Consider the following 20,595-nt stretch of genomic DNA (forward strand, 5'->3'; position numbering starts at 1 on the left):
TCTGGTCTTAAAACAAAAGTTTAAATCTGCCTCGGTTCTCTTCAATTCATGAAATCTGGATGGAGAAAAACTACTCCCAAAGATTTATGATTTTCCATCTAACAGATCTTTTTGCAATTTCAAGTTAGGAAATTTCATTTCTCCCACACATAAATGTTCTGTATATTAAATGAACAATAAAAGCTACTATAACTTTCAGTTGAAGGTCACAATGCAGGGTTGTCAAAGGAAAACAACCTTTAACAGTTGTACTAGGAAGAATTTCGTATAGAATAGTCAAGACAAACCTGTGTCCATTTAAGCAGCTTGTTTTTCTTATTATAAGGAACTAAATCAATATAAATTATATTTAAATTAATTAGTCTCTCTGTGAGGCCACTTTGCTTCTTGTGCTGCTTTAATTATTGCATATATATGTTCTTCATTCCCCTCTCCTTTATTTTACTGAGAAGGTAATGAATATTGTAAATTCAAAGCACATGGCACATGCTCACAATACTCTTCCTCCCTTCCTTCCTTCCTTCCTTCCTTCCTTCCTTCCTTCCTTCCTCTCTCTATCTCTCTCTATTTAGAGAGAGTGTGCGTGCACAAGTACGTGTGAGCAGGAGCAGGGGTTGGGGGTGGGGGAGAGTGCCTGCGGAGGGAGAGGGAGAGAGAGAATTTTAAGCAGGCTCCATACCCAGTGCGGAGGCCGACGTGGGACTCGATCTCACGACCCTGAGATCATGACCTGAACTGAAATCAAGAATCAGATGCTCAACTGACTGAGCCACCCAGGCGCCCCTCAATACGCTTTCTTACTAACAGAATCCTATTTTTTGTTCAAGTATCAAGTATCCCTGAGCAAGACAAGAGGTAGGATGCCTTATAAGCTACAGATATAAATCTTAATTAGGATAAGAAAAACAATAACTCAAATTCCCTTTATCTATGATTGATTTAATCTTTGACAATAAATGAAAATATTCCTCTATTATCCCTTTTCACATATTCATTACTTCAATGATTACTTACTGAGTGCTTACTATGTACTAGATTAAATCTGGGAAACTCTGGTTGCAGATTTTATAGGCTGCCCCATCCCAGGTGTCTCATATAGCCAATACTCTAATGTAAACTAAAGACTCCATGAAGTAATGAAAAACTTAGCTGAATGATTTTTTTTTAAAGACTTTATTTATTTATTTATCAGAGAGAGAGAGAGAGCACAAGTAGAGGGAGCAGCAGGCAGAGGGAAAAGCAGGTTCCTCACTAAGCAAGGAGCCCAATGTGGGACTCAATCTCAGGACCCCAGGATCATGACCTGAACCAAAGGCAGCTGCTTAGCTGTTTATTTTTTTATTTTTATTTTTTTAAAAGATTTTATTTATCCATTCGACAGAGATAGAGACAGCCAGCAAGAGAGGGAACACAAGCAGGGGGAGTGGGAGAGGAAGAAGCAGGCTTCCAGCAGAGGAGCCTGATGTGGGGCTCGATCCCAGAACGCCAGGATCACGCCCTGAGCCGAAGGCAGACGCTTAACCGCTGTGCCACCCAGGTGCCCCTGTTTATTTTTTTTTTTTTAAGTAGGCTCCACGCCCAGCGTGGAGCCCAATGTGGGACTTGAATTCACAACCCTGAGATCAAGACCTGAGCTGAGATCAAGAGTCGGACACCTAACTGACTAAGCCACCCAGGTGGCCCCCCAAATGATTCTTTATAGAATTATCTTGAAAAAGTTAACGCATCCTGGGTAGGAGAAATAAGCTGTGCAATGGCTAACTAAACTCCATATCAAATAATTTAAATTTATTTTTCTAATGTTGTTTGTATAACATCAAATTGTTCTTACAATTTTATTGCCCCTGAAATACAGGTATACATATTTTATGCATTATCTCAAATAATCAAAATAGTTAAAATGGGGGGGGTAAGATAAAGATTTTAATTAGATAATCAATGTATTAAGGGTTGCAGGTGCCAAACAGCACTTGAGATAAGGTTAAAAAAAAATTTAACTAATTAGAATTCAACTTATTGATACCTAAGGGACCAAAAAAAAAAGGTCAAAAATAGTTATTCACATTGATAAATACCAAAAATACCAAATCACACATGACCAAATTATATAAAATAAATATTATTTAAAATGAGGATAAATTGACAGAAACAAAAATATAGCAGGAGGCAAGACAATACCATCAGGCACAACATATACTGAGTAGACAAAAACAGAGATCCAGGTTGTATTTTCAGAATATAATTAATAATTAACAATGTTGAACAGGGGTGCCTGGGTGGCTCAGTGGGTTAAGCCTCTGCTTTCGGCTCGGCTCATGATTTCAGAGTCCTAGGATGGAGTCCTGCATCTGGCTCCCTGCTCAGCGGGGAGTCTGCTTCTCTCTCTGACCCTCCCCCTGCTCATGCTCTCTCTTGCTCACTCTCTCTCTCAAATAAATACATAAAATCTTTTTTTAAAAAGTTGAACAAATAGCTATAAATTGAATGTCATATTTTAAAACATATACAATGCCTCCTTGTCCAGGACCCATACAATATTTTCAAAAATTGGTCACAAATAAAACTGATAATTTCCAAAAAGAAATAGCAGAGGTCACACTCTCTAGCTCGAATTTCTAAATAGAAATTAATATCGAGAACTAAAATAGGAAAACATTCCAACTACCTAAATTTCTAACCCCTTTTATAATTGGGTTAATTTGAGATGAAATAAAAATAAAATTATGAAACACTTAGGAAAAAATAAAACACACTATAACATTTCAAAAGTTTGAGATGCAAACAAAGCTGTAACAGAAATAAATCCAGAATCATAAGTTATATCTTTATTTAGAAAATAAAGAACCTAAAATGAAATAGGGATAATAGGTTTTGGAGAAATGGTTAAAAAAAATGTATCAAGGAAATTACAGGGTTAAGAAATAATACAAAAAATTTCAAGTTTTTAAAAGGATAAATTGAGTAATTTTTTTCTTTGAAAAGCTAATATATGCCAGACTTCTGAAATATATAACTAGAAGAAGGATAACACAAAATTCAAAATGAGGAAGACAGACAATGTTTTTAATAGTAGAATATATGATATGCATATAAGTTTGTTCTAATTTAAAAAAAATATATAGCTTTACAGGAAAACATAATACCAAATTGAACTCAAGAAAAAATAGAGAGTCTAAACAGACAAAAATAAAAATGGTGAAAAAATCTGAAAATATAATCAAAACACAACTTCCAGGGCAGGACTTCAAGGCAAATAGTTTACTAATAAATTCAAGGATCAGATAACTGTCAGAGTATAGAATCTTTTCAGAAAATAGAAATGTTTGGAAAACAACTCAATTTATTTTGTTACCATATTATCAAATACATAAATAGACAATTTTCCCAAAACATTAACAAGTGCCTGTGTATATTCAAAATTCTAGATCAGAGCTGTTCTAGGGTATAGATCTGAGTGATGCCTGCTTTCAAGGAGTTCAGAAAATAGTAAGGGAAGACATAATAAAACGTTATAGTTAGCGAAATCCACTGTCAACAGTTTGGCAAACTACATAGTCTGAAGGAACATTCTAGCACAAATGCTGCGTTACAGGGGTCACAGGAAAATAAGGAAAACCTTCAAAGGGCAAAAAATAAAAAATAGACAGTGAAATTACAACTGAAAGTGAGGGATAAGCAAGCATAAAATCTAGGACTGTAAAGAATAAGTCTTGGGCCTCCTATAAAGTAGAATCTGAGACTCTCCCGTCAAGGTGAGATACGCAAAGGTGGGGACTAAAGGGGTCAGAAATTGATAGATACATCTGGCCCAAAGGCGAAGCAAATGCCAATTTTCTTTGGAGGGCAGCATGCTACATTAGTTCCTCAGGACTCCCACACATGATAATCAATCATGCATTTGTTCAGAATAAAAATCTGCCAAAAGAAGATCAAGTTTTCATGTGTGTCAGCAAAAGAACAAACCACCGGATGTGGACCACCCTGAGCTCATATTGTATTTATCAGTTCATTCTGATTGCCAAATTCTATCTCACTATCATTTATACATCCACTCACTTGTCAATATGCATTTGGCTTCTTTGTACTTTGAACAGGTCTTTTTTTTTTAAGATTTTTTTTATTCATTTTGAGAGAGAGAGAGAGAGAACGAGCAAGGGCGAGAGGGAGAGGAAGAGGGAGATGCAGACTCCCCACTGAGCCAGGAGCCTGATGTGGGGCTCCATCCCAGGGCCTGGAGATCATGACCTGAGCTGAAGGCAGATTAGCTTAACTATCTGAGCCACCCAGGTGCCCAGCTACTTTGAACAGTTCTAAGGTAAATTTTATTTATTTTTTATTTTTTTAAAAGATTTTATTTATTTATTCGACAGAGATAAAGACAGCCAGCAAGAGAGGGAACACAAGCAGGGGGAGTGGGAGAGGAAGAAGCAGGCTCATAGCGGAGGAGCCTGATGTGGGGTTTGATCCCATAACGCCGGGATCACGCCCTGAGCTGAAGGCAGACACTTAACCGCTGTGCCACCCAGGCGCCCCTCTAAGGTAAATTTTAGTGAACGTGTGTCCTCATATATGCGTGCAGTATCTCCCTTAGGTAAACACCCAGGACTGGAACTGCTGAGAAGCATATATGCGAATCTATCTTTAAGTTTACAAGATAATGACAACCTTTTTGCTTCAAAAATAGTTGAATGTGTATTCTTACTAGCAATATAAGAGACTTTGTGCAGCATTTGCTATGGTCACTTTTATGTTTTTACCAATCTACTGAGTGCAAAATTACATTTCGTTGTGGCCTTGGTTTGCAATTCCCTGAAGGACTAATCAAGCTGAACAACTCTTTCTGTACTGATTGGCCATGTTGCTCCACTGTCTTTTGTCCACTTTTCTATTGGTTTGTTTGGACTTGGCTTCAATTTTTATCCAACTGTTGACCTAGTCCATTGCATTATTCTTGGACCACAGGACAAATTATCCAACATTAGAAGGTTCCCCAATACACCATGCCTGGAAACTACTGTGGCATTTGTTCATGATGTTTGCTCCCTAAGCTTGCTGTGGCCTTCCCCTTCTCCAATGAACCTTCAGCTCAGAACAAATACCATCTACTCTTTGAAGATAGCCCAAAGCTGACAAAATTTGTTCTGTACACCAACAGCACTCAATTCATAGCACTCTATTAGAGTAAGCCACATGTGTACAACGACCCAGATGTCTTTCTCCTTCCTCTCTACTGGAAAACAGAAGCTTCTTGATAGCAGAGACTGTGCTTCCTTATCTCTGAATCTTCAAAAGTTAAAAGTAGTTGGAACAAATGGGGCATTAAATTTTCAAAAATCAGAAGAGATGACTTTGCTAATTTCAAAAGCATTCCATTCACATGGTTAAAAGAGAGGCATTACAGAGAAGCTTTAAATTCTTTCTTTAACAAACATTTGTAGTAAGGCATTTTATTAGTCAACTTCAGAAAACTCTCAGTTCCAATTTCAGATACCCTATTGTGTTCTCAATCATGTGACCCAGTTTAGGTTTGGAAAACATGATTACTTGAGGGCTGGGAACTACTACCATGAGACTTACACAGACAAATATGAAGATTTCCTGTGCTCAAATAATTTGGTTATATCTTATAAACAGCATGAAACATGAACAAAAATAGCTATGTTACAGGGAGGATATAATTTGTATTATGTAGCTAGGAAGAATTGAGGCCATCATCAAAAATATAAGCAAAAAAATATATAAAACAACCAATTCCTGGTAAGTTAAATACTTAAGGAATAGATATATTGAATTGCCAAACAAATACTTATTTCCATGCTCTTTGGGGTCCTCATCTTCATCCTTAATAATTTTTTTATAAGATTTTATTTATTTATTTATTTGAGAGAGAGAGAAAGAGAGCATAAGCGAGCCGGGAGGAGGGCAGAGGGACAGGGAGAAGCAGACTCCCCGGTTGGGCAGGGAGCTGGATGCGGGGCTCAATCCCAGGACCCCGAGATCATAACCTGAGCTGAAGGAAGACCCTTAACCCACTGAGACACCCAGGCGCCCCTTAATAATTTGATTCATGTTAAATTGGAGATTTAATAGGTACATTATCCACCTATCCATCTACTCAAATTCACTCATTCACACTCAATAAATAGGCACAAAAGTGTGCCGGACTTTGCTGTTTCAAGTAACTGTCTTTTCACTTGGATTAAAGAAAGCTTCTGGGATTGTCTCAGTGCCCTAGAAATTTAATTAATACCAGAATCAGGAACACACTTCAGTCTTTATGGAACAGTGGAAAGTACTTAGAAGTAAAATATCAGCAAATAAGGCCAAGAGGGGTCCATGGCAGAAGCAGTGTCATGTTAAGGGTTAAGGTCAATGGGTGCGGGATCCAACAGGGCTGGGATCAAATCCTGCCTCCAGTTCTAACACCCCATTATCAGTAATGGTAACCTCATTTTGCAGAAACCTCCTCTGCAAAATAGTAATAACAAATACTTCATAAATTTGCTGGAGAATCAAACGCAGTAATGGAACACAAAGTGTTCCAAAGTGCCCGACCCCCAATAAACGGTATAATGCCAGCCTCCGCTGAGGGAATACTAGAAATGTTTCAAACTGAGCTCGGTTCCCGCCTCGCCCCACTGGCGGCCCCTGCCGGCCCGCACCGGGCGGGTCCCCCTGTGTCCGGCCCCTGCAGCCGCCTGGGCAAAGTGCCCTCCAACTGGCCGCCCCTTGCTCCGGGTTTTCAGGCCGCAGCGGGGAATCACTGGGTAGGACCCGCGACTACACAGCTCTCTCGCCCACGCCATTTTCGCCGAATTTATTAGAACGCGCGGCTTTCCACTCATTTCTCTCCTACAGCCCCACGGGCAGCTCAGAAAAGGGCCTTTACTAGAAAGCTAGGGCTCATCTCCCGGCTGCGACCGGGTCACACGACACCGTCTCCAGAGCAGAAGCAGGATGCTGCCCCGCGCCCCTGGCCGCACTGCGGGCTAACTCCTGCATCTCCGTGGTCAGGGGTTCGAACACCGACGCCGGGTACTCGGGCCGGGACGCTCACCCGCTCGGTGCAGCAAACTGTGCAGCTCGTCCCAGGTAGGGCAGCGGCCGCGAGCTAGGCCCCGCCTTCGACTTCGCCCACGCTTTGCCTCCTTCATTCGGCGTCTGAACTTGGTCACCTCCTATTCAGACGTCAGCAAAGAAACAAAATAGTCACACCCAGCAGCACTCCAGAGCGCCACACTAGGGCAGCACTTGGCACTTTCGCGCCATCCCATTCCCGCGTTCTAAGGGGGGCCGGTCTACGGCGGGGAGCCGCCCCCTCTGACGCGCGACCCTCCGATCCAATCGGAGGCAACATCAGCTAGCCCTAATTTGCATAGCAGCTTCTTTATATTGGTTCAGGGCTAGAGCCCTCCGGGGCTTAGAAATCATTCGCTACTTATAACCAGTTTTATGCGTGGATACCTCCTTACCCCAAATTGAACCCAAATTCTAGACAGGAGCCCAGTCAGCCTGTGCACATTGGGACGAGGTCCCTACCTGGCACCTCACTCTCCAGACTACGTCCCACGGGAGCGGCACTGGGTTCCTGTTCCGAGCCCCACGGCTCAAATCTCCCCCTCATTCCCAAGCCCTCCGCCCGCGGCCCGCACCACCCGCCCGGGCAGGGACTTCCACGGCACAAGGAAGGGCCTCATCTGACCCACCTATCTGCACCTAGGTCCCACATTCACACAGCAAATACGAAGTGTTGGCTCTTTTCCTGACGTTCTGGGGGCCCTTAAAAGGGCCTTTAGGGGTTTGAAGAGAAGCCGCAAGGACTGCTCAGCCGCCGAAGCCGTACAAGGTGCGGCCCTGGCGTTTCAGCGCGTAAACCACGTCCATGGCGGTGACCGTCTTCCGCTTGGCATGCTCCGTGTAAGTCACCGCATCGCGGATCACGTTTTCCAGAAAAACTTTCAGCACTCCCCGGGTCTCTTCATAAATGAGCCCAGAAATGCGCTTGACACCACCTCGGCGGGCGAGCCGGCGGATGGCGGGCTTTGTAATGCCCTGGATGTTGTCCCGGAGGACCTTCCGGTGGCGCTTGGCGCCTCCCTTCCCCAGCCCTTTGCCGCCTTTCCCGCGACCAGACATCCTCTCCGGAAAATAAAAGCTCCAAAACGAAGAGCAAGCAGCTACCGACGATGGGAGGGTAGACCAGAGCTTATATTTCTTGGTAGCGGACCTGTTTGAAAAACCTCAAGAAAGTGGGCGGAGCTCTAGGGCCCAGGAGACTTTTGTCTTTCCTCCAATAGTGAGTGAAGGAGCGGTAAGCAGAACAAGACTGATTTTTGTTGTTTGCTTTCTTGGGAAAACTTTTTTATTTTTGCCATAAAATTGAGGAAAGAGTCAATGGAATTTATATTGCGTTTTCTCAACGCTTAAATAAAAATAGCCAGATCCTATTGGCGCTCGTTTCCTCTCTCCCCTCCCTTTTTCCCATCTCCCCCTCCCCTTATCTCTCCGGCTCGAATTCTATTTTTCGAAAGGAAGGCTTCCATTAACAATACCATTCCTGGACTGATATGAAAATAAATAGTAACCAGAAATGCGTAACACCTGGTTAGATTTCAAAGCAATTGTTTTACACCTTTTCATGTATGGATCTTCAGTCACTAGTGGGGGGAGAGGAAATTTTTTAATAGCTCTTTTCTCTCGTGACTCCCCGCAAAGAAAGAATTAAAATTCTTTCAAAAAGTCTTACCTTACCCCGTCCTCCCCTCTCCCAGACTTTTCCCTTTCAGAGGCTTGTGCGCCATTAGCAGATTATCTGGCCACCGCTCTGCGCCCCTCGAACCACACGCATCTTTGCTTTTCAACCAAATAACGATTTCTATGCCCCTTCAACCCCGCGCACCTTTGCTTTTCAACCAAATAACGATTTCTATGGTTTTTTAGTTGAAATATCGTAAATTTCTTCTTAACTGCATTCAAACCTGAGGTTCTTACATCTCCCACTTACAAAGTTCTTAAAATAATAGATGCCACGACGGTAGCTTTAAAGGATGATTTGTACTGCAAATCGCCCTTCAGGAGGCTCTCAATCCTTTCTTAAGAGAATCCCTGAACAAAGATGAAACGTTCAGTGGTATCATCGCTCTAGGATACAGGACTCTTTGTCTTCCCAAAAGGGCTTATTGCAATAAAAGGCAGCAGTATTTAGAACTTGATTCATAACTCTTTCCCAGGCACTTAACATCTGGAGGAAGGAATATTTTAGTAAACTGTGCTCTTTCTCTTGAAAGATAAGCCTTTCCAGGAAAAGCTTTATAGTAAATATTTGTATGTGTCTAAATGCTAATAATTTACCCATCCTTACTCATCTGCATAACACAGAAAGTACTTTTGTTGTTAAAGATAAATTAAAAGAGCCCTCAGAGGGGCACCTGGGTTGCTCAATCGGTTAAGCCTCCCACTCTTGATTTCAGCTAGGTCATGATCTCAGGGTCCTGGGATTGAGACCCAGCGTGACCCCCTCCCTCATCTGCTTGTCCCTCTCCATCCCTCTGCTCTTCTACTCTGCACCCACGTGTGCTCTTTCTCTCTAAAATAAGTAACTCTTAAAAAAAAAAAGAGCCCTCAGAATATTGTTTGTATGGCTGCAAAAAAACCCTGAATAGTCATATTGTACTACATGATTTTCATCTTTGACTCACAAGGAAGAAGAGAAGTCTATCAGATCTGAAAGAGATCAGGATTCTTATAATGGTAAACTGAGTGATTATATTTATTAAGACTAAAAAATCAAGGTTAGAACAAATTTTTCAAGTTAGATATCCTTCTTGCTTACAAGAATAAAAGGAAAAAGTGTCCAAAATAATAACGATAATTGTTAAAACTTTCCCTTGATATAGGCAAAAATTTAAGCAAAATTTACAAAATTCATATCAGGAACATGTTAATAACTGCATCAGAGACTTGTATGTCCATTTATCTAGTTCATTTGGCAGTTCTTGGATGCTTACTAACCTATTTAATCTTCAAAATAACACTTTGGGGTAGGCACAAAGCTTATCCAAAGTCAGCTGGTAAGTGGTAGAGCCAGGATTTGGACCAAGGCAGTCTGGCTCCAGGACGACTGACTTAATCATGACAATATGCTGTTTCTTAACTCCAACTACATTTATTGAGTTCCTACTACATATAGGTTAATCAGTGTTCTAGGCAATAAGGACATGTACAGAAATTGCTAAAAATGTGATTTCACTGAAATCAAATCTTTATTAGGATGGTGGGAGGGTAAATTTTACTTTTAAACGGATACTATAATATCGCTTATTATAATGCGTATACAACACATAGCAGTGTAATTGTATAATTGTGGGAAATGTTGAGGCAAGTGAAATTACATCAATGAGTTAGTAAAAAATAATTTCTAATTTAAAAAAAAACTTATTTTGTTCCAAATGCTATGGCTCTGCAATAGGTAAGGACGGTTGCTACTGTTCTTCCTTTAGTCTTTTCATGACCTCTGAGCCTCACATGGGCAGTAGAGGGCTGGGGAAAGGGACAGCCAAGTGCCACCAAAATGTCTTACGGGACCGTATTTACCTCTGGGCTCAGAGTCTCCGAGAACATGATCAGCAGCGCGGTGATCAATAAGGAGGAAGCCAAAGCCAAGGCTTGGTGCCTCAGAGACTGATCCTGCAGCCTCTCCCTTGAATCCAGATACTCTTTTCACGCTCATAACTCAAAGACAAGAGATGTTAAGTTTTGGCTAAGAGAGCTAGTTCTGCAGTCTGTGAAGAAAGCACTCCCGTCTGGTCTAGCACACGAATTTCACAGCCGCTAGAAGCAAAGATTGGCAACCTGTGAGCGTCAGAACTGCGCGGGGAGTCCAGTGTCATCTGGTCTGGTTAAGAAAGTGCGGATGGCCAGTTCAGTCCGAGGCATCTTGTGGAGCCAGCTCCCCACACTGCTGGGTAACAGCAAGCGCATCTGGGTTTGCAGGAGACAAGGCGCTTGTTTAAAGAAACGGCAGGCAGAGGAGTACTGTTGCTCACAAGCGCGGTGTCTGGAGTCAGATAACTGCTGGCTAGCATGCTATATAATGTGAGAAAATCCACCTACGGGGCACAGCATTGTGGGACGCAGTACCGTAGGGCTCACCCTGCGACGTCAATTGCTTGAAACATTTCTTGCTTGAGTGCTTTGTACTTATACGGGGTAGATCTTCCGGATTTTTCAGTTTCTAACCGTGGTTCCTTAATTCTTAAAACGTTCTTTTCTTAAGAGCGAACTTGGACGTCAAAATCTCAGGAGCGTATAAATTCAAAGGAGGCCCCAAACGCGGAGCGGTCCGGTCCTGGGTATTCATATGAGAGGCTATGTAAATGAGGGCTAGGAGTTTGCTCTTTTGACTGGCCAGAACTGGAGAAGGCGGTCCCTCTGCCAGGAGCGCTGGTTGGGAGCTGAGCCTGCCTGTCATTGGTCAATAGAGCCGAAGATGTTGCTGCGCCCAATGGGGAGGTGCTGCCTAGTGTCAGCAAAGTGATAGAGGCAGTTCCGGTGTTGGTACATTACATCCACTCACTCAGACCCTGGTCGCTGGGTTTTTCCTCTCGCAGGAGTTTTAGGCGAGAGGTAAACATGTCTGGTCGCGGAAAGCAGGGCGGCAAAGTGCGGGCCAAGGCCAAGTCTCGGTCCTCCCGCGCGGGCCTGCAGTTCCCGGTGGGCCGAGTCCACAGACTGCTGCGCAAAGGTAACTACGCGGAGCGAGTAGGTGCTGGTGCGCCCGTGTACCTGGCGGCGGTGTTGGAGTACCTGACGGCAGAGATCCTGGAGTTGGCTGGCAATGCCGCTCGTGACAACAAGAAGACCAGGATAATCCCTCGCCACCTGCAACTAGCCATCCGCAACGACGAGGAGCTAAACAAGCTGCTGGGGAAAGTCACCATTGCTCAGGGCGGCGTCCTGCCCAACATCCAGGCCGTGCTGTTGCCCAAGAAGACCGAGAGTCAGAAGGCGAAGAGCAAGTGACCCTGATGCCACCACAGGGGAGCTGGCATCCCCAGCAAAGGCTCTTTTCATAGCCACCCCGCAGTATTTTTCAACATACTCGATGTCATGGAAGGCTGGCGCGATCTAGTGGGGAGGTGGGTGGCGAGGGGCCCGCCGAGTCCGGGGCCAATAAAGTCGGTGAAAATCGTGTGGTCGAGAGAGCTGTGTAGTCTCGGGGACCTTCCGGATGACCCGGGGGGCAGCCAGGAGACCTCTGGAGCAGGTACTGTGGGGTTGGTTTCTGCTGCTTTGTGGACTACTTTGGTCCGCACCCTCGAGGTGTTTTGTGGGCGGTCGAGGGAGACCACCAGGGACCCACTGGCTAGAGGTGGGTAGAATTAGGCTTTCTCCCTCCTCGCCTTAATGCAAAAGAGAAGCAGAGTAGGGTGCGGGGGCGTCAGGGGAATTATTTTTACCTCTCATTCCCGGGGCCTTCACTCTCCTGTCTTGTCTGGGCTGTTCAGGAGGACCCAGTTCTGAAGACGCAGTGGGGGCTAGCTGGTGTCGCGCAGGAAGTTGGCTCTCTGGCCATACTTTTCAAAAGGTGGAGTAACTTTCCGTCTTGGAAGAGTGGTTCTGATGACACAGTGTCAACAGATTTTGCTTAGCCTAATAGCCGTTGTGTTTTCATGTTTTGGATATCAGATATTTTTATATACACACTTATGTTCACATTTCTTTAAAATGAAGGGAACATCCGGTAATATGTGTAATACAGAAGCATGAGTCATGAGTAAATTTGTTCCCCCGACACTCATGTTGCATAACAGTGCAGTGTCTTTAGTCATGAGTTACTTATGCTTAGGAGCTTTTAAGACGATTTCCTCCTGATGGTCTTGTCTCCATCATATTGTACTCCTCTGGAAATGTAACCACTTTGATTTTGCTTCCTAACAACGAGTACCCTGCTGGAAGTCTCTTATGCTCGTTCCCCCGTTAGCCTGGAGTAATGACCTCATTCCAACAGTCCTATAGGGGTCGCACTGCTCGATTGTACAGCAGTGCTTTAATAAACGTGAAATGTGAGAAAATGTGAGGATAAATGACTTAAGTCCCGGAAGTAACACATTTCAGATCCGGAATCCACATTTAAAAGTTAAACAGTAGCCATCCTATTCTGTCCTTAACTGACCCTTCCATTTCACCCTTTTCCACAAGCTTCATCCTGGCCCACAGGGCCCACAGAAGAGATCCCAGTTCAGATTTCACATCTTTGGAGTCATCTTTCCTGTGAGTCAGAGTGGAAGTCTTCCTGAAAAAACATTATGGTATTTCTTCGTCCTTAGTAGTGGGTGGCCCATTTTCCCACACGGACTTTTATTTCTTCCCCAGTACTTATTGAGCACTTCAATATGCCATGCTCAATACCAGATGATGGGAGCACAGCCGTGAATAAGGCCAACTAGATTTCCACTCTCTTGGAGCTCACTTCTTTTTCTTGGTACCTGATGACAGAACAATGAACAAATAAATCAGTTAGTATCAGAGAACGGATTCACCTTCACCTTCCATTAATACTTGTGTCTCTCTGCTGCTTGTGCAATGAATGGTGGGCTTACTTCTCCCACGTGGTTGTCTTTTTGAGGTGTACAAAGATCAAGCTGCACGTACCTCTGTTAGGAGGCAGATTATTGCCCCCAAATTCCCAAGGAGAATAGATCCCAAGGCTACCATGGGCCGCAGGTGCCAAGATGTCCCCAGCTATTTACTCCACTCCCACCTTCCATACAAAAGGCTTCTTCATATGTAAAACAGTTATAATGCCAATTTTGAGGACCGAGATTGTTCATTTATATACACATTAGGCGTATATTAGGTGCTGAATAAATTAAAAGAAGCTCCATTTCCTACAAGATATGGGCTTACCCTTATAGGTTAAGGTATAGGTAACTATAATTAACAGGATTTTGTTTTGTTTTGTTTTGTTTTTAATGCTCAATTGTTAAGATAGTTCTCAGTATTACTACTTTGGGTACATGGTAGGCAGTGGAGGAAAAAAAATTCATATATGTAAAATGTAGATATCCAACGCTGGTTTTGACATTTAAGTCTTAATTTCCTACAAGATTTGGGGCACCTGAAAGGTTATTACTAAAATGGTGGCAAAATAAGAAGAAGGATCACTAAGACATTTGTAAGAAAAAAGCAATTTTTCCTTTCTATCTGAAAATTCAGAGGAGTTTGTCTGTCTAACCCTGTTATCTGAAGAGCAAGACAGACATGATAGAAAGTGCAACGACTGCCCCCTTCCCCAAACCATCTCCACTGCCCCAGGGATTCTGTTTCCCCTCAAATCCTTCCTCTGCAGCGAGTTTCCATCAGTCTCTCACCATTTCTTTTTCACCATTTCTGATTTGAGGGTATTTTTAAACCAGAATAATTTATTGGCAGTTAAAAATGCATACCCCCTGCAAGATCAATTCAGCCTGCGATCTTTGATGAACATATAGTTCTTGCCAACATATGAATGTTAATTTAAAAGGACAATATTTCTTCAAGCACAAGACCACAAAGAAGATGACTTAGGACAGAACTGGGTGGGACCTGAATTCTGATTTTTTTAATACATTCATAATCCATAGTTGTATTTATAGACACACATACTCTTTCCTGCCAAGATAAGCCATTCGTGTGGCAGGCCGTGACTTGGGCAGGATTTGTACTTTGTTTTTCCTGTGGGGCCAGTCTCGTCTTTGTGTCTCTGAGAACTGGTCTGTTTAGTTTTGTCTGCCCGGAATCAGAAGGTTTAGTCTGGCCCCATAATTGGTGATGCCTGGCTTACTATATGCAAACTCTTCACAAATGCCCTTGGAATGTCATATACCATGGTGTCTAAGGACTCCAGCTCTCTGGAACAACACTCAAGTTCAAGGCCACTCTGTTCCTTACTAGTTAGGTTTTGGAAATGTTACTCAATTTCTTTAAACCTCACTTTTATTTATTAAGTGGGCTTAAGGGTAGAGTTTACATCGGTGGATTTTGCAGAGGGTTCATTGAGTTAATGTGAATGAGGGCACTAGTGTTTCCCATGTAGAAACATGCTCAGCAAATAGTAATTACTCTTATTTTTATGTGCAACTGGGTTTAGAATGGGTTGCAACAATTCTGGGACCTACTGAAATAGAAAAACATGGCATTCTAGCCATCCTGTGACTTTTCTGATAGCAAACTATAAAAACAAGTTTCATGTCTGCTTTACTAATTACAAGACATCCACAACCAATCTATAACAGGAGAGTAATAAATGGTTAAAGCTTGTTAACCATTCGGGTTAAAACCTTGATTTGCATTTCTCCTTTCCCTAAAGACGACCTAGTTTGGAATTAATGGCTTACGGTACACCCACACAAATTAAAAGCGGAAGTATATATTATATGTAAAACCTATGATTGATAACCAGCTGTTCAGAAAAATGATTACAATAAAGAGATGATTACAACATAGCAGCCCACATGTAAGAAAGGGAGATGCCCAGGGTGTTACACTAACAGGGAATGGAGGCACCTGTGTCACTCGGCCTGGTGGGGAATGGCACCTGGGATACGTCTAGGTGTGCGAGTTAGCCTAACATGCTAGAGTGTTCTGGGCAGACAGGCAGCACGCACCAAGGCACAGGAGTCAAAGGACAATGGCTGCAGTTGGATGTAAGAGAATCTAGGGGATAAGGTCATTCGGGAGTCATAACTAAAAGTAGGCATCCAGAGGGAATATACATACACAGAATATATGTATTGATGCGTAAGCGGAGGTGTAGAAAACAGCCCAGCCGAACAGAGGCTTCGGGGATCCATGAGATCTAATGGACTGACAGAGGAAAGGGGAACCACTGAGGACATGGCCCGAGGAGAGAGAGTCTGTCAAAGGATGGAGATTTCTCAGTGTTTGGATCCCTGCACCCCTGGACACCCCCTAAGTTGCTTGTTTTTTGCCGTATAATTAGAAAATGTTCTTTAAAAGTTATTGCGTGCTCCTATCCAGGAAACACTGACAGGCTGGTTCAGCTCACTAATGGAGTTGGGATGGATACGTACTTTTACCCTTTGCGATTTCACTTTGCACATACAGAAACTCGGGGAATATATGGTGACAGAAAGAGCATTTTTTTTTGAAAAGCTGAGAACAATGTTCATAAAGAACCCTTTAAAAATATGTCCTTCATTATCATTCCATTTAGTTGAATAGTTTTTTATGTGTTTTAATTTTAATCGAAGTTTTAATTTTCATTTAAGTAAATTTTAATGAAGTTATAGAAACAGTGGTGACTTATTAATTCATAAAACCAATGTAGTTAATTAATTAATTAATTTACTTTCTCAAGGAAGGTATATTGCTTATAAGTATCATTCGTAGAAAGTTATAGTGAATTTTGTTAAGGTGTAATTGACATACAACATTTTCAGGTGTATAACATAATGACTCAATATTTATGTATATTTCAAAATGATCACCACAGTAAGTCTAGTTAACATCTGTCACCATTCATAGTTAACAGGTTTTTTTTTTTCTTGTGATGAGAACTTTTGAGATTTACTCTCTTAGCAGCTTTCAAATATGCAATACAGTATTATTAGCTATAGTCACCATGCTGTACTTTACCTCCCCATGACATAATTATTTTATAACTAGAAGTTTGTACCTTTGACTCTCTTTACCCATTTTTCCCAACCCTCCCAATGCACCCCCAGCTCTGGCAACCACCAATCTGTGGTCGGTATCTATGAACTTGGTGGTGTTTTTTTTCTTATTCCATATATACATGAGATCATATGGTATTTGCCTCTGTCTGACATATTTCACTTAGTGTAGTACGCTCTAGGTCCATCCATATTGTCAAAAATGGAAAGACTTCATTCTTTTTTATGACTGAATAATATTCGTGTGTGTATGTGTGTACCACATTTTTCTTTATTCATTCATCTATTGATGGACACTTAAATTTTTTTCACATCTCAGCTATTGGAAATAATACTGCAGTGAACATAGGGGTGCACATATCTTTTGAGTTAGTATAATGTAGGTATTTTCAAATGTTTAAAATGAGAGAAATTTCACCCAAACAAATTGAAATTTTTTAAATTAGCTAATGTTTAGTTTCCCAAGGGAGGGAAATGGAGCTAAGAGGAATAGAAATAAACAAAAAGAAAGAAAGAAAGAAAAAGAAAAGAAAAGGAAAGGAAAGGAAAGGAAAGGAAAGAAAAGAAAAGAAAAGAAAAGAAAAGAAAAGAAAAGAAAAGAAAAGAAGCCAACTGGCTTCAGGCAAATGTGAAATTACCACTGTAAAGCTTTATTTTGTTTTCTCTACAAGGAGTGGAAAGAAAGTTTAAGTGTTGAAAAGAGATTTTAACATACACATACAAAAAAGAGAATAACAGCACTTTTGGATTGTAACCCAGGTCCTTGATAATTTTATCAAGCCATGCTGTGAAAAAGCCAATACTGCTTGACTCTAATTTATGGAAACGAAGGAGGGATAAGCCCTATATTACGTGACCTATTTTTTAAAGACAAATCAGACCAACCAATCTGCTCATGAGGGTTTATTTGCTTTCTGTTTTGAAGAAACTTCTCAAATGAACTACTTGTTCATGCCAAAAGCCCATGTAGCAACTGCAACTTTAAAATATCCCTGGTGATATTGTGTTTATTAGGGAGCAAGGTGTACAAATTCCTGTGAAAATGAGAACACATGAAGGAAGCAAGTGATTGGCCTGGAAGAGGTGCAGTTTTAGATTGTGACGGCTAAGAGAAATAATCTGGCTTATAAAAATGGGTAATTTCCGATGCCCACAACTTGGCCAGGGGCCAATCATCCCTGATCCTAGGTCCAGACAGATGTGACTAAATGGACCAGTCCTCAGGGACACAAAGACAAGAGTGAGGCAGAACTCTTTCTCTGATTGAGAAATGGCAACCCAAAGCCAAGTTTGTCCTAGGGTCGCTGGTCTGAAGAGACCTGAGTGCCTCAGCCCTCAGGGGTTAGCTCGAAAATAGATTGGTCAGACTTCTGTCCACTCTCTCCCTATGGAACTTGCCTCTTAGGACAACACGAAATATCAAGCAAGCTAACAAGCAATGAAAGCAGAGAATAGAAGACTAAAAACAATTTCATCGGGGCACCTGGGTGGCTCAGTCGGTTAAACATCTGCCTTCGGCTCAGGTCATGATCCCAGCGTCCTGGGATCAAGCCCTGTATTGGGCTCCCTGCTCAGCGGGGAGTCTGCTTCTCCCTCTCCCTCTGCCACTCCCCCTGCTTGTGCTCTCTCATTCCCTCTCTCTCTCTCTGTCAAATAAATAAATAAAATCTTAAAAAAATTTTATCAAAGAATACTAATGTGATCAGACAATACAAAAAAATTCCAAGAGCTCTTCTTCCAAGGGAAACAAAATTAACTCAACACTGAAGCTTCAACAAAACAGAGGAACACAATTCAGCATGAACTTACCTCCCAGCCCTGAACAGGTCGCACCTTATCCAGAGAGAATCACAGGGGGTCTCAGACGTGCACGGTCTTATTGAGTTGAGAGTCTTGGTCCGAGCAATGGGAGCTTTAGTGGAATCTGTATTTGTGTCTATGCCCTCCAGCAAACATCACGAGGAACACACCTGTAGTTGAACAAGTTGGGTTTTTTGCCCTCTGCAGCATGGAAGACACACTGTGGAGAGATGTGGGGTGTCTCACTAAGAGGATGTTAGAAAGGATTTATTACAGGATTTGGGTATATGTTCACTGGTTTAGGGGCATTGCCTAGGATTGCGTGCCGCTCTGGGTAGGGGTAAGTCTATGATTTGGTGGCTTAATACATTTAATAAGGTGTAAAGAATGAAGTGAGACTATAGCTGTAATTGGTGAATCGGGCTAACGCACTTCGGGCTGTTTGGGTATTTTTGTGGTTTAGATAATATTTGTGCTTTGGGGTTCAGAACATGATTACAGAGTAGTCTTGGTTTTGTTTTGATTTTTCACGGTCACGGAATGGCCTTGTCTGGTGTTGATGTGTGACATTGTTTATGTCCCACAGGACAGCATGGCGTGGCTGTCAGGCCAGCTCCTAGCAGCACCAAGGCCTTGCTGATAGTCCAGGCCCATTGCGAGCTGTCATGGGCTGCTTCCCCCTTTTTCAAGAGCTAACGAGAAAATGGGACACCCAGAAGAGGGCTTGCTGAGCCGTGGAAGGAGACAAGGACATCTCAAGACAAATGTTGGCAGTGTCCAAGCGCCGTGCAAAAGAGGGAGCTACCGTCTCTGGGTATTTCATTTACGTACTCCGAACATCCAGATCCTCTAACGACATCCCCTTGTTTTCCTGTTCCTCACGGAACTTTCTATCTTGAATGTGTGTGTCTTTGTATAGGGTAAGACTGTTCTGGTTTCTTTAACATGATAATCTGTGTATTGCTAATTATAAATGATGTGTTAAATGTACATTTATATTTCAGCTTATTTTTATATACACTTATATATAATTTTTTATATTTAAATGTATATATTATGTAAATACCATGACCTCACTTTCCTGTCTTCCAATAGGCTGTTCCCCGTGGCCCAACCCAAATACAAATCAGTGTTCTGATTTGAACTCAGGTGAGAGAAAAAAAAACATTCAACTCAATAAAAATCTGGACATTTATTGATAAGCTTGTTAAGCGTCCGCTTTCTCATGCATAAAAATAGGATAATCAGATCTATGCCCATCATGAAGCAGTTGGTGTCGAGAGTGTGGTAAGGGCTCAGTAAATCACTGCGATTTTTATGATCATTACCCTATATTTTCTACGCGGCTTTTCTCTTTCCCTTTTGTGTTTCTGTATCTCTGGGTCCATGTTGATGATCTATACCCCTACCTGCCTACTTCCATTGCCTATTTCAGGTTTCCATGAGGTTTTCTCCCAGGGACCTCAACCTGAGCTAGCCCAGTTCCCTTCGTTCTACTCCCCCCTCCCTAGGTCTGAATTCCTGCTCCGTCCGTTGTGTACTCTGCACAAGTTATTTAATCGTTCTGTGCCTCAATTGACACGTTCGTTAAATGAAGGAAATGACCGTCGCTGCCTCACCGGTGGCCGTGAGGACAGAATAAATGAATGCACATAAGGCAGAAGGCATTCCAAGAATGCCTGGCACACAGCAAACGTTCTGCAAGGGTTAGCTGCTGTTCTCATGCGTTTCCCGATAACCCAGCACCACACCCTTTGTAAGTCCCCTGAATCATGTCACTGCCATGCAACCCCAGCTAGGGACTAGTTCTGATTTCTCTTGCTGCCTCATCCCCTGTATCACTCGGATGATCGAGGGTTGTGCTTTCTGTCTCTGAACTAGATCTTCAGCTCCTCTCCTTCACCCTCCTGTGCTAGCCGAGGGGTGTCTTCATGCATCTCCCAGCTCCAGTCTTTCACCCTGCAGCCAGCCTATCCCTTGCATCACAGCCCCGGTCTCATTCTGAAACACAAACGTTATTCTGGAAGCGCATGATACTTCCCATGTGCCAAACGCTGCTCTTGAGAGTTTCATGATATTAACTCATTTGTTATCTGTGCTCAGTGACGTCTCCCTCTTT

The 20,595-nt window shown here is 42.5% G+C and overlaps 2 protein-coding genes across 5 annotated transcripts in view; one reads left to right on the forward strand and one right to left on the reverse strand.

Moving 5' to 3' along the window:
- The window catches only part of LOC103677773 (histone H4), a 57,603-nt gene extending 49,191 nt beyond the window's left edge, over positions 1-8,412 (reverse strand). For all 4 annotated transcript variants that reach the window (XM_008707026.2, XM_008707023.2, XM_008707025.2 and 1 more), the window contains exons 1-2: positions 7,707-8,412; positions 7,058-7,178 (exon numbers count right to left, since the gene is read on the reverse strand). In XM_008707026.2, the coding sequence (XP_008705248.1) occupies positions 7,825-8,136 (312 nt within the window). In that variant the 5' untranslated portion in view covers positions 8,137-8,412 and the 3' untranslated portion in view covers positions 7,058-7,178; positions 7,707-7,824. The remainder of the gene's footprint in view (positions 1-7,057; positions 7,179-7,706) is intronic.
- Positions 8,413-11,519: 3,107 nt separating this feature from the next.
- LOC103677774 (histone H2A.J) lies at positions 11,520-12,190 on the forward strand. Its single transcript, XM_008707027.2, has one exon. It carries the CDS (start codon positions 11,632-11,634, stop codon positions 12,019-12,021), a length of 390 nt encoding a protein of 129 aa, XP_008705249.1. The 5' UTR covers positions 11,520-11,631; the 3' UTR covers positions 12,022-12,190.
- The last annotated feature ends 8,405 nt before the right edge of the window (positions 12,191-20,595 follow it).

Source organism: Ursus maritimus, unplaced genomic scaffold, assembly GCF_017311325.1.
Source record: "Ursus maritimus isolate PB19 unplaced genomic scaffold, ASM1731132v1 scaffold_26, whole genome shotgun sequence".
In the NCBI taxonomy this organism is placed as follows: domain Eukaryota; kingdom Metazoa; phylum Chordata; class Mammalia; order Carnivora; family Ursidae; genus Ursus; species Ursus maritimus.

Coding starts and splice junctions, on each gene's coding strand:
- LOC103677774 (XM_008707027.2), top strand. CDS start 11,632: ATGTCTGGTCGCGGAAAGCAGGGCGGCAAAGTGCGGGCCAAGGCCAAG.